The sequence below is a fragment of the Eriocheir sinensis genome, chromosome 58 (genome assembly GCF_024679095.1).
Source record: "Eriocheir sinensis breed Jianghai 21 chromosome 58, ASM2467909v1, whole genome shotgun sequence".
Classification (NCBI taxonomy): Eukaryota; Metazoa; Arthropoda; class Malacostraca; order Decapoda; family Varunidae; genus Eriocheir; species Eriocheir sinensis.
Window position 1 is genome coordinate 7,928,225 of NC_066566.1, and position 19,715 is coordinate 7,947,939.

The 19,715-nt window shown below is 40.7% G+C and overlaps 1 protein-coding gene across 3 annotated transcripts in view; it reads right to left on the reverse strand.

The window, feature by feature from the left end:
* Nucleotides 1-17,166, reverse strand: part of LOC126985111 (kynurenine/alpha-aminoadipate aminotransferase, mitochondrial-like) — a 55,201-nt gene extending 38,035 nt beyond the window's left edge. The window contains exons 1-4 of one of the 3 annotated variants that reach the window (XM_050839577.1): nucleotides 17,107-17,166; nucleotides 8,208-8,275; nucleotides 6,292-6,460; nucleotides 1,810-1,999 (exon numbers count right to left, since the gene is read on the reverse strand). In XM_050839577.1, coding sequence (XP_050695534.1) covers nucleotides 1,810-1,999; nucleotides 6,292-6,460; nucleotides 8,208-8,274 — 426 coding nt within the window. In that variant the 5' untranslated portion in view covers nucleotide 8,275; nucleotides 17,107-17,166. Of the gene's footprint in view, nucleotides 1-1,809; nucleotides 2,000-6,291; nucleotides 6,461-8,207; nucleotides 8,276-9,529; nucleotides 9,894-11,118; nucleotides 11,193-17,106 lie in introns of those variants that run through there. The other 2 variants (XM_050839575.1, XM_050839576.1) reach the window with 2 other exon arrangements.
* Nucleotides 17,167-19,715: the final 2,549 nt, after the last annotated feature.

Sequence of the window (19,715 nt, forward strand, 5' to 3'; positions counted from 1 at the left end):
ATGCTGCCCAGATCTTCGATCAGCCCTAACTTCATCGACTTTAGTAAAAAAAAAAAAAAAAAAAAAAAAAAACCCTACTGACTAGAAAGACACTGAATCCAAGCCTTGTGTGGCATTGCTGGGTGCCCCTACTGCCATGGATGACCTGTCTCTATTGGACAATAAAAATATGAAATGTCATGTAAAGAAATGAGGAAGACAAGGTGTCTGAGAGATATCAAGAAGTGTAGCTTTCTCAATAGATAAATTGACATTTGGAATGACCTTGAAAAGCAGTTAGTTTAAGCCAATTCTACTCAGGAATTTAAAACTAAACTTGATAAACTGAGATTTGGAGATGGAACCCCTTGAGTGTAGCTCACTCCTTGTATCTCACAACTAGGCAAATACATCCACTGATAAGAGAACAGCATCAACTAGCAAAGGAAAGAAAACTATAGTCTGTTTTATTTCATCTGTCCATCAATAAAGCATGAATTTTGATGAATGTGGCACCTGCACAGTTCTAGTTCGTGAATACGTGAAAATCAATTGTTGTGATTCATATTCAAGCTAATGTTTATGTATACAAAAGAACCCTCAGTACTTATAAATCCCAAACATGCCGATATGCATTGATAATTACCACACAAGCACGCAAAAAGACAGTATATAGTCAGATAATACTCAAACGATCTATGGCCTTCCAAATGCCTATATATAATTTGTCTCATTTCAAGTACATTAGATGACATCTGGCTACGCAATTGCAAATAAAGGGTATTGTAATAATTTACTGCATATAAATAATGATTAATATTCAAAATAACAAGAAATAGTAAATAATAACTGTTGAGTGTGATGCTAGGCTAGTATTTTGAATATTACCCATGTTATTTACATGCAACAAATGATCAACATTCCTTATGTATATGCAATTGCAGAGACAGATGTCATTTTGTGTGCCTGCAATGAGATGAATGATAGGTATTTGAAACACTGATTTCTAAGATAACAGAGATCAGTGATTTGATAGGCCATATATCGTTCAAGTATGATCTGACTTTACTGTCTGATACAAGCTTGTCTTTCGTGTGCTTATGTGGTACATTATTTATGCAAATCAGTATGTTTGTGGTTTATATAAAAGGGTTTGAGGGTTCTTTTTATACACAAACATTCAAATATATCACTGAAAATAAAAAGTTGATCTTCACGAAAGCACAAACTAACAATGCGCAGGTGCCACATCTACGTTCACAAGTGGACAGATGGAATGAAACAGACGATAGAAGGAAGCAAGAGCAGATGAGAAAATAAAATTGGAAAGTAACAGCTCAGAGGCTAAGAACATGGTTTGGAGAAACAGGAATGAGAAGGGGCAAGGGCAGTAAAAAGAGATGAGATAAATAATAATTCGAGAAAAGCATAAGATAAAAAATGACAAACATCAGGGTTGTATGATTAGAATTAAGTTGATTTAAATCAAGATATAAATCAAATATTTTTTTTAATAATTTGATTTGGTTATCATTAGTACATGAAAGGGTTAAGAGATATTTATATAACTTTTACTATAAAGGGGTGTCCAAATAGTGAAAACTTTATAATGGTGCTGAGTACAGACTGATATCCCATGTTCATCACTTTCTTTTTATTTTCTTAACCCTAGAGATAACTCGACTTATGAATTACACCACAATCTTTGCACTTCATGTTATCATTATTTTTTATATACTTTGTCATTGAATAAAAGTCTTCCTGAGTAGGCCGTCATGCACAAATTCCTTAACGTACAAACATTATTTTCATGTGTGGATTCATACTTACCATACAGAGAACATCCGAGTAGCAGGGCTCTTGAACGACAACAAAGTCTCCTGGATCCAGAAGCATTTCCAAGGCCTTGGATACACCATCCTGATTTCCCACAGTCACCACCAGATCACTCCTTGCCCAGCATGGTGGGGCATGCCACTGCTGTACCATCCTCTTCAGTTGTTCAACCAGCGGTGGATACCTGGTTTCAAGTAAAAACTGTCAATTACCTGGAAACAAAAAGAAGTATAAAAGAAGCAGAACTATTTACTTATGTGAGTGTGGATGTAAGAAAGAAATGTGATGCTACCATGACCAGAGTTGTTGATTTTTTATTTCAGAAAAAAAATAAAAAATCAGTTTTTTTTATTTAAATCAGATTTTTTATTTAAATCAATTTTATATTTTTTTGTTAATGAAAATAATTAAATGAATGTAAACCTCTGTATTCTCTACATTAGTTTCTAACACTTGCTGGAGTATTCTTGTATCATATTCCATCATCATAAGTAACCTGGCTGGCTGTTTGAGCCAGTCCTAAGACTGACCATTTGCAGCCAGCCAGCCACTGGCCAGCACCACACCACAACTCTGTCTAGTCTCTTAACAGTCTAACCATATCATGTCATGTTTTGGACATGTCCTCACTGAAATTGCACAAAGAAAGATGAATGCAGCTTCAAATGAATGTATCAGAAAAGGCTGTGGATGATCCATGAGTGTATGTGAAGTGATTCTTTGAAAAATAGGGGTATATATTTCATTTGTCCCTTTTAATAGCTTTTCTTTAGTTCATTTGAGTGTTTGGAGGGGCCAATGACTACCCTCATGCTGTCCTCATGATTGCCCATCAACCCGGACTCCAGCGAAACTCTCTAAAGAGGACCAAGTGTAGCTCGGGGGGGGATTAGCCAGCAAGATGGCTGCACTATAAAACAGTTGCCTGCGCCACCAATTGGCTGCGGCCAACCAAAAGAGTAAAAATGGGGGCATACGCTACAGCTGAGCATGGCCGCAGTGTTCATCTCTGTGGCACTGGCCCTTGACCATTGGTGGGAAGAACCCATCACCCCAGGACGGTCAGCGTGACATCTGGGTTACCACAGTTTACCTTCCCCAGGTTTCCCCAGGTACCCATTTATCAACCAGCCTGAAAGGGAGGATGAGCAGCTGGGTGAGCAGCACACTGACAGCCCAGGTCGGGATTCGAACCCAGGGAGTGGGTTCGTAGCAAGGCACGCTAACCACTAGACCATGGATGCATAAAAAAAAAGATCCAAGGGGTGAGAAACTTGCTATATGAGGTCAGACTTAAGCATCGAATGCAGCCAATGTCAACAAGATGAGAAAACAGTTACACAAGCAAATGAACTGAAGTTGCTAACCCATGGTTGCCCTGCACACATTCTAAATGTATTGGCTCATGGTTTGGAAATTGGCAACATAAACAAACATGTGCTTCATGTTGTAAAACACTTTAGAAACCATCACTCTGCCTCAGCAAGATACTGTGAGAAAGGTAGTCAGTGTCTTGTTCTGCCCCAGGACACTGGACGGACCAGGTGTGGCTGAAGGAAGATATATATAATGAACTGACCAGATCAGGTAAAAATTTTGTGAAGCTGACAAGGAAAATATTGATATCAAAGTTAGAGAGTGTTTTCTTTGTTTATTTCTCCATTCTGTGTTGTTGATCAGCAACAACATCAAGATTTAAATCAACGACATTAAAAAAATCAAATAATATAAATCTTGATTTAAATCAGTGATTTAAAAAAAAATTACATTTGATTTAAATCATGATTTGAATCAGTGATTTAAATTAAACAACCCTGAGTCCATGACTGGTTAATGTTTATATGGATGGTTCCATGAGAGAAATGAAAGCCAGAGTTAGAAAGTTAGGTCCAAGGCTGAAAGTGATGAGAACAAATCAGTTTTTGGTGGCATGCCTCTTTGCAGAATATATATATATATATAGTATATATATATATAAATATATATATATATATATATATATATATATATATATATATATATATATATATATATATATATATATATATATATATATATATATAGGCCTGTAGTGCCGGTAGGCTTTCTTGAGGGGCCTCCTTGATGACCCCAGCCCGTTAGTGGCGCAGGAGAATTTTATTTACAGTGACTGCCATGATGTATGACTCTTTGCTTGGCCTGTGCTGCTCCCTGGTGCTCCTCTTGACCAAAGTCGCTGAAGTTAGGGTCGATTGTAGATCTTGACAGCAAGTAGGTAATCTTCCACCAGTCGGCAATGATTTGAAAAATCAGCGTGTTTCGGTGGGACTGAAACCTAGGGCCATGGGCTCACCATGCCCACACGCTGACCACTCGGCCAGGGGATTGTGGATGAATTTGACAGGGTGTCAAAAGGACAAAGTTGAAAGTAGATGTTGATAGGATTGAGGATATTAAGGTTGAGGATTTGAGATGGTAAGAGAGCAGACAGCAAAGTCATAGAGTGAGAGAGCATGAAAGAGTGTGAGGTCTGGTTGGGAGAATGAAGAAGATGAAGTACTTAGGGACAGTTTTATGTAAACATGGAGGCATGGAGAGAGGTGAAGGAGACAGAGCAGTGAAGGGCAGGCACGTGATTGGTGTTTTGGAGAGAGTTATGAAAGGAAGAAGTGTGAGCATAAAGGGTTATTTCTGTATGAGACAATCCTGAGTGGAGGAAATCAAGGGGACACCCACGTAATGCATGACTGGGGCAAGTTGATTGAGCCCGCCAAGAGTGGCTTAGAATGGGAAGGGTAACTGCATGAGGGACTGTTGGGGGTGGAGGAGGTGGGTGGGTGAAGCGATGCCCCCTTGGTGTATGCTCCCTGTAAGTTAGTTAGAAGATGTATGAAAGATAAAAAGCGAGACATAAGATGCATGAAAGACAAGTTGAGAGGCATGGAGTAGAGGGAAAATCACTAGGCATTTCACCACAAAGTCAGGAGAGACACTGATATTGCATTTTCAAGAGTTTATGAACAGGAAGAATAGGAGACTCATCTTCAGTGATTGTCCCCCTAGCATAAAAAGGTATAAGAAATAGTATTACCCTCTCAACTCTGTCATATGCATCAGAAACATGGACATGGAATGCAGCACAGGAATCACAAGTGTACACAGTGGAAATGAGCTTTATAAGAGGAGGATGTGGGGTGCTAGGATGGGATGTAGAAAGCATTGAAAACATGCATCAGAGATTTGTTATGGGTGTAACGGCAAAGAGTGTGGAATGTGGTGTGGTTGAAAGGTGAAGTGCGGTGCTCTGAAATGGTTAGGACATGTGACGAGTATGAATGAAGATGACTTTGTGAAGAGAGTAAATGAGGGCAGGATTTAGGGAGTGGGGTGTCAGGAGGAGACCACCAGTGAAATGGATTAACAGAGTCAAGGAGTAATGGAAAGAGAAAAAGAGTTTGTAAGTGAGGGATTGAGTGTGCTGAGAGGGAGTGCCAGAACAGGGAAAACTGGAGACAACTGCTGTGGCTACTGCCTTGAGGGAGGTTCCTGTGAGTGAGCAGGGTGTTGGAAACATAGACAGATATATAGTGATGCTGATGATACTAAGGGCAAGGGACTGTAATGAGTGCAGCATCTTAAGTTGTGATAGTCTAGGTAGCAATGGTAGAAATGGTTTTAAGTTAGATAAATTCAGATTCAACAAAGACATAGGCAAAAATTGGTTTACTAATAGAGTGGTGGATGAATGGAACAGACTTGGCAATTACATAGTGAGTGCCAATACCATAGATATATTCAAGAAGAGGTTGGATAAATTCATGGATAGTGAGAAGTGGGGTTAGGCTTACAGGAGTGCCTTGTATAGGCCAACCAGCCTCTTGCAGACTCCTTACGTTTTTATGTTCTTATGTGATGATTTGTAACTGTGTGATCTATGTATGAAAGACAAAAAGAGAGATAAGATGCATGAAAGACAAATTGAGAGGCATGGAGTGGCTGGGAAATCACTAAAATCATTTCAGCAGAAAGGAACCAGAAATATATCCCCATTGGGGGTTGTACCTCATGCTGGGGGTACATGGCAAAGTAGCATGTCTCACTGGAAGTGGCGGCCAGTGAGGGCGCTATAGAGTCGTTAAAACTGACCATGTACCAATGCACCCTTTTCCCCGTTTAAAAAGGTATCCAGGGGAAAGTATGACTCAGCCTAACAAAATACATATGTGTCTTCAAAATCAAATGAACCCCAGTCCCCAACAGCCTATAAAGAAGCAGGGGTGCAATATGGATGTTAAACAAAAAGAAAAAGAGAGAAGTAAGGCAGTAGACATTGACATTGCATTTTCCAGAGTTTATGAACATGGAGAATATGAGAACCATCTCCACTGTTTGTCCCCCTAGGTAACTCTCATATAGAACAGATCATCCCAATCTTTGAAGATACACGAATAGAAAATGTTACAATCAATATCATAACATGAAAAAGCTTTCACTCACCCGGGTGTAGGGCCATATTGTAGACCAGTGGACAAAGCCTCTGAGCTGAGGGTCACCTCCTTTCCCCCTTTCAGTGTCACAGTTAGACTTTGGAATGGAAATTTCTCAGGATTGGGCATCCCTGAGGCCAGCCATACTAATGATGGTGATGGTTCTTTAAGAACATTTCCTGCAAGAATACCTTTGTTCTAAAAAGTGAACTGCAATGTGTAAAGAACTGAACCTTAAATGTCTCACCAAGAAGAAGCAGACACTAAGACACAAGAATACACAAGGATATAAGGAGACTACAAGTGGCCTGAAGGCCTACACGTGGCAGCTCCTGAAGATGTTATTCACCATATTCCTTTCCCATCCATACATACATCTAACCTTCGTTTAAGGCTTTCAATTGTGTTTGCCTCAACTTCATACCTGCTCAGATTATTCCACTCATCCACCACCCTGTTTGCAAACCAGTTCTTGCCTATTTCATTCCTGTACTTGAATTGATCCAACTTATACCTGTTGCTGTGTGATCTTACAGCAGTATTTGATACAATTATTTCATCTAAATCGCTCTTATTGATCCCCCTAACACATTTAAATATCTCCTCTACTTCATCTACAGATATCTTAAACCTTGGATAATTACTACTTTATGAAATATAGCAAACCAATTGCTGGAATTTGACCAGGTGCATATAATCATACAATCGAGAATTGTCATTGAATTGTCATAATAATAAGTCTTTTAATTTTTCTGAGCATAGATTTACATATACACTGTCCGGGGAGTCAGCAAGCTCCAACCTGCTCCCTCACTGTATGTACAGTATTACAATTTCTAAGATAAAACGTAATGCCCCGCAGTGAGCAGCACCATTATGAAAACTGATTGGCATATTAACTACCTAGCCTATCAAAATAGCCTATCAAAATATCTTGTCTTAATCATGTACTACACTGTCTGTGGGGTGGCTGGCTGGCACTGATGACCTTCCTTTTTTGTGGAAAATATAATTTTTATAACAATAAATAAATGCAATGATGGCTGGTGCCAACTCAAGAACGTTACAAAAACATTTTACGATGCCGGATGATACTGACTTGCTTTAATACATTTTCTTGTCACAAATAAATATTTAGTTATGCCAAAAAAGTTGTAAAAACGGGAAGTAGCTACTTGAAAAATGAGATTTTTTTTTTTCAAAAAGTAATAATAATTTTCATATTCAAAATATTTTTACTCAATATAAACTCCCCTTCTTAGGCTTTTATTTCCCTCATACGACCATCCATATAAAAATTAAAATACCATGGTGACATTATACACCTGCTTCACACTCATGACAACACCAAAACTCTCCCTCAGTGTCCCATTCACACACAAAGAAACACTTGCATCCTTGTAGTGACTTAATCCCTTCAAGTAAATGCCCTCCAACACCATATATCTTCAGGACATCCCTTTATAACATTAACAAAAGTCTGTTAATGCCCTTTAAAAAAGAGAATGAAAATTTCTTGATCAAACCAATTTATTTTCTAAGGATGAAGAAACCAGAAAAGAAAAAAGTAGGGCTACTTCAATTTACTTGTAAAAGAGATGTATGAATATAGGTGTTGGTGATATATAGACAGAATACATTAGGAGATTTCAGAGATCTTTTTCTTGTTGCATGGCTACAAAAGGAACAAGGAGATATTTATGAAACTTAGAAGAATAGTAGTATGAGAATGTCAGTACAAGATATTGGTAGGATACAAGTTGAATACAGAGAAAGTCACAGAGGAAAGGGGCTTCATATTCTTATCAGTTCCACAAAGTTTAATACAGCAATTTCAAAACAGTTTCATGTATTAGTAATGGCTGATATTATGCTTTATTTTTCTTATATCAGTGAGTGATTAATGAGGGAAAACTGTATACTCACGTAATTCACTGATGCAAGATGGTTTTCTTCTGGAAGAAGTCTTTGAAAAAAGCTTTGAATAGTCCATCCTGAAAAAAAATACAATGTCTTTGAGAAAATTATACAACTTTACTGTTTTCCAGCAACTCTCTCTCTCTCTCTCTCTCTCTCTCTCTCTCTCTCTCTCTCTCTCTCTCTCTCTCTTTCACTTCTGTCCCCTTCATGATAACTGCTGTAGGCTACATATAATTCTTATTACTATTATTATTATTCACATATTAATGAAAATTGGATAGTTTATGGTTCTAAGGTTAGGGTGCAATACTTTTAATGCTTCTTCAGTTTACCACAGCTAGACAAGAATGAATGACAGCTATAGTGTGAGACTATAATAAGTATGTTGAAGGGCTACAAAAATTCAACTACACCTTATTTCACAGCATGGTAACAAATATATTACCATGTTGAAAAGTTGATCTTTCAAATAACTACTGGCTGTGAGCTTACAAAGTTTTCTGGTAATGTTCTTCTTTTCATGGTACAGGAATGGTTCAATGGCATAGTAAACCTAAAATAAATAAATAAATAAAAGTTGAATGTAACATGCTTCTCCTTGAATAAAGGAAACAGAAAGAAACTGAAAGACATGATGAAATTTAATTTTAGAGGAGTTGATGCTCCCCTCTATAAAACTTTAGTCAAAGAAAGGAGGAAATACAGATGAAGGCTGTTCCAGAGTTTACCAGTGAAAGAAGTTTACATATTGGAAACTCAATGTATAGTCTCCTTGGTTAACTTTTAAATTAATAGGGAGTTAGACATCAGAGGAACAAGCTTACGTACAAAGTCTTGTGGTATAAGACTGCAGAAGGGGTAAAGGCAAACAGATAGTAAGTTCATAAGAGCCATTAGCATGAAAATAACAATAAATGACAGCAAAGGAAGCAGCACTAGAACAGTTGAAGAAAATAAATAAAAAAAGCACATCAGCCTATTACTTTGTTATGATTTTCAGTGATACAGTCTGGGTGTTTAACTATATAATTACATTTGACTAAAGTAATCCTGGATAACCCTGGCTTCTTAATATAGCCATGGGGACAGCAACCCAGCCCAACTATAGAAATACCAGGAATTGGGACTATAATTTGACCAATTCAGACCTTTAAATTACCTTGACATGACCAGGTAACCTTATTGGAACATTCTCTTGAGGGTGGCAGTAAGTGATTAGCTATTAAAACAAGTAAAAGTATCCTGATTTTCGCGACAGTGAAACCGCACTCGATACCTTCACAGAATAAGACTATGATTGTTTATCCAATGAAAAGGCCTATGAATACCTCTCCTGTACAGCAGCTGCCTGAAGGCCTAGTGTCACGGTGCCTCGCGAGCCTCTCTGGTGTGGTTGTCAAGGCTCATCGGTTATCTTCCCCACAGGTGCCAAGTAGTCTCCTTGGACCTTGCCCTCCACAATCAAACGTCAACAAACTCTTCATCAGTTTTATTTCTTGGCAGGGAAGTTCATGTCTTTAAATCTAACCTCACTGATAAATGAGCGATTTTTCGATACGTGTGTCAGCCAAGGTGATCGAGTCGAGACGGTCAAGGTGCAGCTGCATGACAGTGCGTGTCCGTCAGGCGCCGCCCCCAACACACACACGCACGCACGCACGGGGCCGCGCACGTGTCCCGTTGTTTACATTGTTGTGTGTGTGCTCGCCGCGAGGCAGCGCCACCGACTGTCGTACTCAGAGCATTGCATTTATCGGTTACAGACCCAAAATTGTTGTATCTGCAAAAATAACGATATCCAATTAAAGTTACTCTGGATCAATTGAACAATTGCCCCCCCAGACCCGCTGGTGGGTCGATTCTACAGGGGGCGGCTAAAACCTCACCGGTAGACCTGACATGGGATCAAAACCTTAGCTGTTAATTGACCTGACCTCACCTTAAGATTTTTGACTAACCTGACAAAACCTCACCGGTAGACCTGACATGGGATCAAAACCTCAGCAGTTGACCTGACCTCACTTGAACATTTTTGACTAACCTGACACGACTTGTGAACAGTTTTAGCACCATTGGGTTCATGTATTCAGTTTGTAGTTCGACATGGCCCGTGGCATATTCAAGTCTATCGTGCTCCCTCTGCTGACTAAGGATCCTTAATTTGCCTGTGACCAATTACCTATTGGCTTTAAACAACATCGACTTTTAAGAAATATGAAGTGAAGTGTGGCAATTGTGACAATGCGATGAACGACTAAACATGCCAAGTGTAAGGATGGTTATGCGTGGAGATGCCAAACGAAAGGCATAAATAAAAAATAATATATTAATTTCCGATATTTCTAGTTGGGGGGCCGATTCTTCAGTTGGGCAGAGTTGGTGGGGGCGAATCTTCAATGGGGAACTTAATAAAAGGCACGGCCCACCAGATGTCTCTACTGGCAGTCGACCACCCGAGATTTTCCCTAAAAATCTCTCTTAATTACCGTAAATCCCCTGCGTTCTTTCTTGGCAAACTATAAATACACATCAATACAGAAACTGATATTGTTTGTATAAAAAATGTAGTGGATATGTTTCTTTCTCTACACAAGACGAAAATAATGACGATATGACGGTACTTGACAACTCGGGTGGAAAAAACACGTCCTTGCATGAAAATAATGCAAATTTAAGCAGAAAAAGGCTTCGAAAATATTTCTGCTTGCATTATTGCCTTTCCTGAGTACCTGCATCGGGTGTGTCCGTGTCTCTTTCGACGAAAATTTGGGCAAGAACAATTTGAGGGCGTGGCTTCTGACGACTGTCCTATAACCAGGATGGTGCTAAATTTTGCTTACATCAGCTGGGGCCTTCAACGGGAAAAAATCTATTGTACTGTAAAAGCAAAACCAAAAGTCACATGCCATATACACACCTGTTGATGTTGCTTAGGGCTGCGAGGATTGGCCGGTGTTGTGGCAGCGAGGGGCAGCGAGGACTCCTCACGGCACGACGGCGACAACAAAGTGACCTAGTGTCACGTCCTGACATTGGGACGTTCTATGGCTCGAGTTGCTAAGCGCCATTCTGTTTCTTGGCCAAATTTTCGTCGAGAGACACGGGCACACCCAATGCAGGTAGTAAGGAAATGCAGCAATGCAAGCAGAAATATTTTCGAAGCCTTTTTCTGCTTAAATTTGCATTGTTTTCATGCAAGGACGTGTTTTTTCCACCCGAGTTGTCAAGTACCGTCATATCGTCATTATTTTCGTCTTGTGTAGAGAAAGAAACATATCCACTACATTTTTTTATACAAACAATATCAGACTCTGTATTGATGTGTATTTATAGTTTGCCAAGAAAGAACGCAGGGGATTTACGGTAATTACGAGATATTTTCAGGGAAAATCTCGGGTGGTCGACTGCCAGTAGAGACATCTGGTGACATGAGCTTCAGAAGTCGCCCATTGGGAACTCTGGGGGGGGCAATTCTTCAGTTGATCCGCTATTCTTATATCCGTTAATTATGGGTGCTTTTTTGCGATAGTTATGGGTCAGATCGAGACACTGATAATTAATATATATTGTCTAATACAGGGGCAGGCAATGAGGAATATTCAGAGTTGCCAGCCAGCGTGTATTAGGTCACAGGGTCCATGAAGCTTGAGCCATTCTTTCAATTGTCTTAAATCACCTGTCTTTCTCTGGGACTCAAAACATACGCTTGAATACAATAAGTGATACTCGTGTTAATAAAATTGTAGCTGCATCCTTCTCGTTACAGTTCGCCTCCTGCTAGCATGCGGGTCGGCTGTGCCTCACGCGCCTCGATCCTCGCCTTACGGTTCCCATGAGGCCCAAGGTCGCAAACGCCGCATTAAATTCTTTCTCTTTCAACACACACACACACAGGATTTTTTTTAGAAGGGAATTGCCCGTTCCAGTCGGCTTGTCCCTCAGGGGCTTGCCTCTTCACTCTCTGGGAGAGACCTCGGAGGGCGCGCACGGAGGCCTGCTTCAGTGAGAACTGGCAGTGTTGACTCTGCCGCTTCTGATGGTTGTCTACTACTAGCTGCCGTCGTGTCCCGTGCCCAGAAGAAACTGCGCTCGAACGTGCCTGCCCCGTCACCTGCTGTTGCGTCCCCGAGTCCTGCGGAAGATGAGGACCCCGCTCCTTCTGACCCAGGAGAGGGTCAGGACACCGCTATGGAGACCTCGGAGGTTGTGGGTGATCCTGTTCACGCCCAAGCTTCGTTGAGGACGCCGCAGCGTCGCTTGTTGTGGCCACTTTAACAACACAACAGTCAACTGTTTCCAAGTATCTCTGGTTCATGTGTCATGCCCCGAGAGTTTATTTTCTCTTTTTCTATTTTCCTATTCTCCAACAGGACCTCTGCGTGTATCGAAACACACGAGAAATTAATCAAGACAAGGAGAGGTTATTCGCCGGCTGCCTACGATTGAACCCGTGACCAGCGTGACGGGAGAGCAACTCCTTACCGAGTCGGCCAAAAAGGTACCCCACTGACTAAGTGGGTTATGGGAGGCTCGTTCATCAGGCAAAATCGTAGCACTACACGGCTTTCCCGCCAATGAGGATTAATTTCTGTTTGTTGACGATGTCCCTTTCAGACATAACTCCACAATGTCCCTTTCAGAAATACCTGCAATTCTTCCATTTTCTATTATCCTCGGAGAGCATGGGCCATCCTTACCTGTTTCCCCTTCGGGGAAACTCAACAGAATTGCAGGAGAGGATGCCCACCGCTATGCCACCACTGTCATGCCCCGAGAGTTTATTTTCTCTTTTACTATTTTCCTATTCTCCAACACGACTTCTGCGTGTATCGAAATACACGAGAAATTAATCAAGACAAGGAGAAGGTATTCGCCGGCTGCCTGGGATTGAACCCGCGACTGCAGCGTGACGGTAGAGCAACTCCTTACCAAGTCGGCCAAAGAGGTACCCCACTGGCTAAGTGGGTTATGGGAGGCTCGTTCATTCGACGAGGAAAGCTTGGCAAAACAGATGATACCATTTTCCACCCAATAATAGGAGCTTGAAAGCTAGTTCAAAATATATTCACACGGGATAAAATATAGCACACACAGTCTATACGGGTGTGAGGTGCCAATCATCGTCGTTCCAGCTTGTGACGTCATCTGTGGGAGGAGCTTAGGAAACCGCTGGATAATAAAATGTGTATATTTTCTTTATTCTTCACCTGTTCCATGAGACATCTCTTTCTCCCTTCGTTATTTCTCCCGTGTGAATATTTTTTAACTAGTTTTCGAGCTCCTGTCAGTGGGTGGAAAATGGTATCATCTGTTCTGCTGAGCTTTCCTCGTCGTTATATCCAGCTGCTGCTGTTGTGATCTTCGCACAGAGAGAACGAGGTTGTATATATATTTTGCCATTAGTTACTAAACACTTGTTAAGGATGTTTAGTATAAATCTACTACAATATTATAATTTGTGCTTCCATAATATATGCATGTATATTACGTTAGTCTTGTTTTGGGCGACAAAATGCATATTTTATTCTCAAGCGGCTCCACCCACAGGTGACTTCACGAGCTGGGACAACGATGATTAGCCGTGGGAAGCTAAGCACCACATCTTGGAGGAAGCATCACATACCCATACAGACTTGGGAAATATAGCGCCCCGGAGACACCCACCATGCTGGTGGTTCGAAAGGGCAACCCTATAAACACTCATAAGCGAGAACTGTTGTTAGAACTGGTAAAGAGTGAACCGGGCGGCGTGTTCCAAAGTTGGTTTATATTATTATAGGAACAGTGAAGTCTTGAATAAACATAAAAATATTGTTTCTCGCATTGTATGATTTTACATATGGCCTAGAAAAATTAGATTGTTCTTATACTCAATTAATAATACAGTAACATGGAAAAATGTCGTAATAAATCATTAAATGTGCGAAGATATTGGCGCAGAGGTGGTCTTCAGCTGCTCTTCCTGAAGAGAGAACATGGTTCGTTTCCTTCCCGCTCGCCGCTTCGCGCGCTGCACAAAGACACTCCTTGTCACTTATAATACCGTTTGGTCCACGAAGACTGCTTTCCTCGCGGGAAGGGGGAAGAGGTTGACTGATAATACCGCAGAAAGGAGAGACAAAGGTTTGAGATATTTCAGTGGCTATAATAATGATGAGAAACTGACTAGGATTTACCAAACTGATGGAATGCAGGTGATTAACGCAACTGAATAGAGTGGCAAGCTAGAAATTATGAAATTCAGGACAGACAGAGGAGAAATAAACTGAAATTAAGAGCAGTTGACGGAGCAGGATCGACTATACATCATGGGAAAGGTCTCTATCCTGTATTGGAATAGTAATGGCTGAAGATGATGATAAAGATTTTATTTTCGTATAGCGATAAATTGCAAGTTGAAGTAGATAGGATTTATTAGAGAAAATTGTATGTTTGTAAATTACAGATCCGGATACTTTTGATTGACGTGTGTGTGTGTGTGTGTGTGTGTGTGTGTGTGTGTGTGTGAGAGAGAGAGAGAGAGAGAGAGAGAGAGAGAGAGAGAGAGAGCAGAAGCAGACCTCTCAGCAATATTGGATTATCTCACCACCCGGCAGTCTGCTCACGATTCGGCCCAAGTGCTACTAAGGAGGAAATCAGAATCCATCGTATGGATTCTGGAGGAAATAATGGAAGGAACGCGAGGAGGTGCAGCGTGCCTAAAAGGAGTACGATAGAGGCGAATCTCACGGATGAACTGCCAATAAACAAATTGTGACTTCTATCAAGTTTTAGGTATTATTATTATCATTACAAGAGACGAAACAGGCAGATAGGGACACTATAAGCACCTTGTACAGCAGCCCCCGAACACGTGTGACGCCTAGGGGATGAAACATGTGTCCTTGAAAGGAAAATCTAGCTTGAAATTTTTACATTTTCTAATCAGGCGTTCAATGGACTTGGCTGGTTTCCATCATGATAAAAGAGCTTCTGATAAAATCTGGAAAAGCGAAATTCGTGAAGAAAAACTCGCGCTGAAAAGCAATCCCATTCCGCCTGCTCCCCGCCGCTGGCCTGGGAAAAATCAATGGGACAACAAATCAATAAAAAAAAAAAACATTAGAGAGAATGAATTGGCAGGAAATAGAGATGTAGCACACTGTAATATGTTCTTGGCCCTTCAAACTGTTTCCTGTGGCCACTGTTGATGAATAATGTGCAGTAGGTCTACACCTTGACTTGTAGACTATCTGCGTTCGGCATTTACGAGTATGCTCTCAGAAAGGGTCCAGAACAGTCCCCAGGAAACAGAAAACCTCTTCCTGTACCCACTCATTCATGGGTGAACCGAACCGGAGCGTGAGTGGAAGCACAGGGAGGATTTCATGTGACCGTCCAGGTTATTAAGTCAGTTTTTATCATTCAGTTGCCGTCACTTGGTCAGTTTTTATCGGATAATTAAATCATCCTCTTCTTAATTCAGTAGATTTCATTTCACCGCCCCTTCATTAAACAAGATAAAAACAAAAACAAAAAAAATCCAAGGGCTTCATAAATTTGTTGAATGTCCGTTTCTCATAAAAAAAATCACAATTTCGCTACAATGATTATTTCTGAAGAAGTTTAGAACAGGCAAATGTATATATCGTTCGTTGCAAATGTTCCAATGAGAAATGGCAGGATAAACCAAAACTGCGAACAGTTACCGAATGGGGAGGCGGTGGCTGAGTGGTCAGCGCTAAGCGGCGTCCTGGAGGACCTGGGTTCGAGTTCCGCCAGCCGCTTTAAACTGATAGTTTCCAGTCATCGACTATCCAACATGCTGTCCTGAAGACTACCTATAAACCAGGACTCTAGATTATAAAAAAAAAAAAAAAAAAAAAAAAAAGATTAAAGATGAACTCTAGGAAACAGCATGAGCCAAACAAGATGGTAAAGGAAAAAGTAAAGGTAAAGGTGGGTGGATACAGCTGCGCGTGGCTGCGGTGCTCATCTCCGACCCGTTGGCCCTTTGAGCCTGTGGGCCAATCTGAAATCCGGGATTGCCACAGTTTACCTTCCCTAGATTTCCCCAGGTACCCCGACCAGCCCGAAAAAGAGGACGAACAGCTGGGTGAGCTGCACGCCGAGTGCCCGAGTCGGGATTCGAACTCGAGCCCGCGGAGTAGTAGCTATAGTAGGCACTTTGACCGCTGGACCACGGAGGGGTATTGATGGCGCTACTATAAACACATGCCTGCGCCACAACAGTCTGGGGGCGAGCACCAGTTTTCACCAAGAAAACCTACTGGCTTCATATGTGAAACGTAAAATAATAACATCAATAATAATAATAATAATAATAATAATAATAATAATAATAATAATAAAGTGCAATAAACTCTGTTCAGCAGTGATATAGTATAATGTTATCAGGTCCCGTCTTTGATAGAGTAACACGGCGAACTAATTCTAAACACTCGACAACTGTATCATCACGTCCGCTAATTAAATATTTCTTGAGGGTTTGCAGGGCACGGTACGGTCCACTGCTGTACAAGTCACAACTCTGCAGTACAACTTTGGCTACGAAGAAGAGTCCGTTCTATCTATCATTTGAATTCCACGCAAGCTTGACACTCTAGGAATAGAAGAAACGTTCGAGCAGAAACGATTTACATGCCCAGCCGAGAGAAAAAAAGACTGATTAAGAGAGAAGAGCACTATGGTGATGGGATGCTTTAGTTTACTCAGACCTGGCAAAAAAGCGTTTGGTGGTGTCCAGTGATACCCTTTTTATATATTAATATGTTTACATTTCATATGTTCTGACCCATTCAGATTCAAGAAATAACTGTAAATAAAATTATGGTTACTATTTCTTCTCCAGTAAATAGAAGAAATAAAAAAAATACTGACAGTTGATATTACAGTTTACACTTACAGGTATACTACACGGAGGAGAAGAGTGCGAGTAGTGAGGTACGCGGCACAAGACTGAACAGTGTTTTTGAGAGGACCAACAACTTGCTTAGCCGTAGCGGACGGTGGAGGCGACGCCACGCATTTAGTAGGTTCAAAAATTAATAAAGACCAACCCCTGAATAACAGCATGTAGTAACCATAGCATGAGAATCACCGTTGAAGCAGCACGAGATAGACGGAGGACGGGAGGGGGAGTGACGGATAGCTTGCTTACATACAAATCCATGAGCCTCAAAATATATATTTTTTTCTTTTAGTCTTTGTTCGAAACCATGATTTCTGCATTGCAATAGATGTCAAGAGGACAACCGAAAAAAATGGAAAACACGGCTAAACAAAGCACCTATAAATTACAGGCAGTCTTTCTCGCACTCCACTTTTGCTTCGAGTGATGCGAAACAGAAAACTTAATAGATGGTTAACAGTCTTACGGTTTTGGGGAGTTCAAAGTTGTTACGTCTTACGGAGTTCTTATTGTTTGTGGTTGTTATTGTTAGTTATTATTATAAATATTATTATTATTATTATTATTATTATTATTATTATTATTATTATTACTATTTTTTTTTTACGTTTCCCTTATGGTACCGGCAGGCTTTCCTGGTGAGTGGTGAGACATGCGCCGGTAGGCTTTCTTGATGGGGCACTATTAGTGGTCGGCCCCAGCCCGCTTTGGCGCAGACAAGTGTTTAGAGTGACGTCATCTTGCATGGATCATGCTGCCCCAAGAAACTTATCTTTGATCATCTTTTAGAGAGACTCTAGAGTCTGGGTTGATAGGTCTTCAGGAGAGCATGTGGGTAGTCTCAGGCCGGGTACACACACGCGATCAGAACATCGTAACATAACTCCGTTGTGCAACAAAAACGCCAGTGTGGACGGTACCTCGTAACGACACTGCGTAACATCCGCGCGAACATAGCTATTTGTTACGTGTCGGGGTTCGCTACCGTTCCGCCGATTGTCGTTTTTTTGTGTGTCGCCTCTAGGTAACACAACACAAAGTAAGAACAAACAACAGCAGACCTGCTGGTCCTTACGAGGTTGTTTGTGACAAGCTACACTAACTATCTAATCAAAGGTGGAAGATGAAGGACAGCAAAGGCGAAGGCTCCTCCCCACCCCCCCATCCCTCCAGCCAAAGCTGGCAGGAAAGGAAAAAAAACATGCAGCATGGAAAAACTGCATGGAATTTATGTAGGAAAGAGGAAAGAACTACCATTACTGCTACCACTAACCGGGCGATAAAAGCGGACAAGGACACCAGTATTCGAAAGAACTTAACGTTATTACGACAATGAGTAATATCTTAGTTGCTGGTTGGATTCAAAACACTTGTCTAATCTATTCTTGAAGGCCGTAACTGTTGTACTATCAACGACATCACAAGGTAGAGAGTTCCAAACATTAACAACTCGATTGAAGAAGAAGTGTTTAGCTTCGTACGACGAGAATCTTTTACCACTTATCTTCAAATTGTGATTTCTTCTTGTTCTATTTGATCGATCAATTGTAAAGTAATCTTCCGCATTAATATCACTGAATCCTTTGAACATTTTAAACACTTCTATTAGATCGCCTCGCATTCTTCGTTTTGATAGGCTGAATAAATTTACTTTTAAGCCTTTGTTCATATGACAAATTTCTCAACCTAGGAATCATCTTTGTTACTCTTCGTTGGACCCGTTCCAACTTTTCTATGTCTTTTCTGTAGTAGGGAGACCAAAACTGTACACAGTACTCTAGACGGGGTCGAACCAACGAATTATACAGTTTTAATATTACTTTTTCCGATTTATTATTAAAGACTCGTCCGATGAAGCCAACCAATTTCTTTGCAGTTTTAACTACCTCTGAACAATGCTGACCGGGCTTTAAATCGCTTGATATAGTGATTCCAAGATCCTTTTCTTTACTTACTGCAGAAAGTTGTTGGCCATTCATTACGTACCGAACGCGATTGTTATTTTTTCCGATGTGCAACACTTTACATTTCTCAACGTTAAATTTAATTTGCCATTGATTGGCCCAACGTGCAAGTCGATCTATATCTGATTGTAAAGCTTCTTCGTCGAGTATCGCAGTTACTTTACTAGCAATTTTTGTGTCATCAGCAAATTTTAATACTTTGCAAGTGAGCCCATCATCGATATCATTAACATAAATTAAGAAGAGCATGAGGCCAAGCACTGATCCTTGAGGTACGCCGCTTTTGACATCGAGCCAGTTAGATGTAACACCGTTTAGAACTACTATCTGTTTCCGCTCAGAGAGCCAGTCCGCAAGCCAATTGTGAATGTTACCCGAGATACCGTGCGCCAGTAGTTTGCTGAGCAATCGTTTGTGGGGGACCTTATCAAATGCCTTTTGAAAATCCAGATATATGATATCTACTGATCTGCTTTCATCGAACACCTCAAAAATATAGTGAAAAAATGTAAGTTAGTCAAACACGAACGTTTACTACGGAAGCCATGTTGCGAATTATTTATTATATTATTTTCTTCGAAGAATTTCACCATATTGTCGCGAATGATAGTCTCCATTAACTTACAAACAATAGATGTC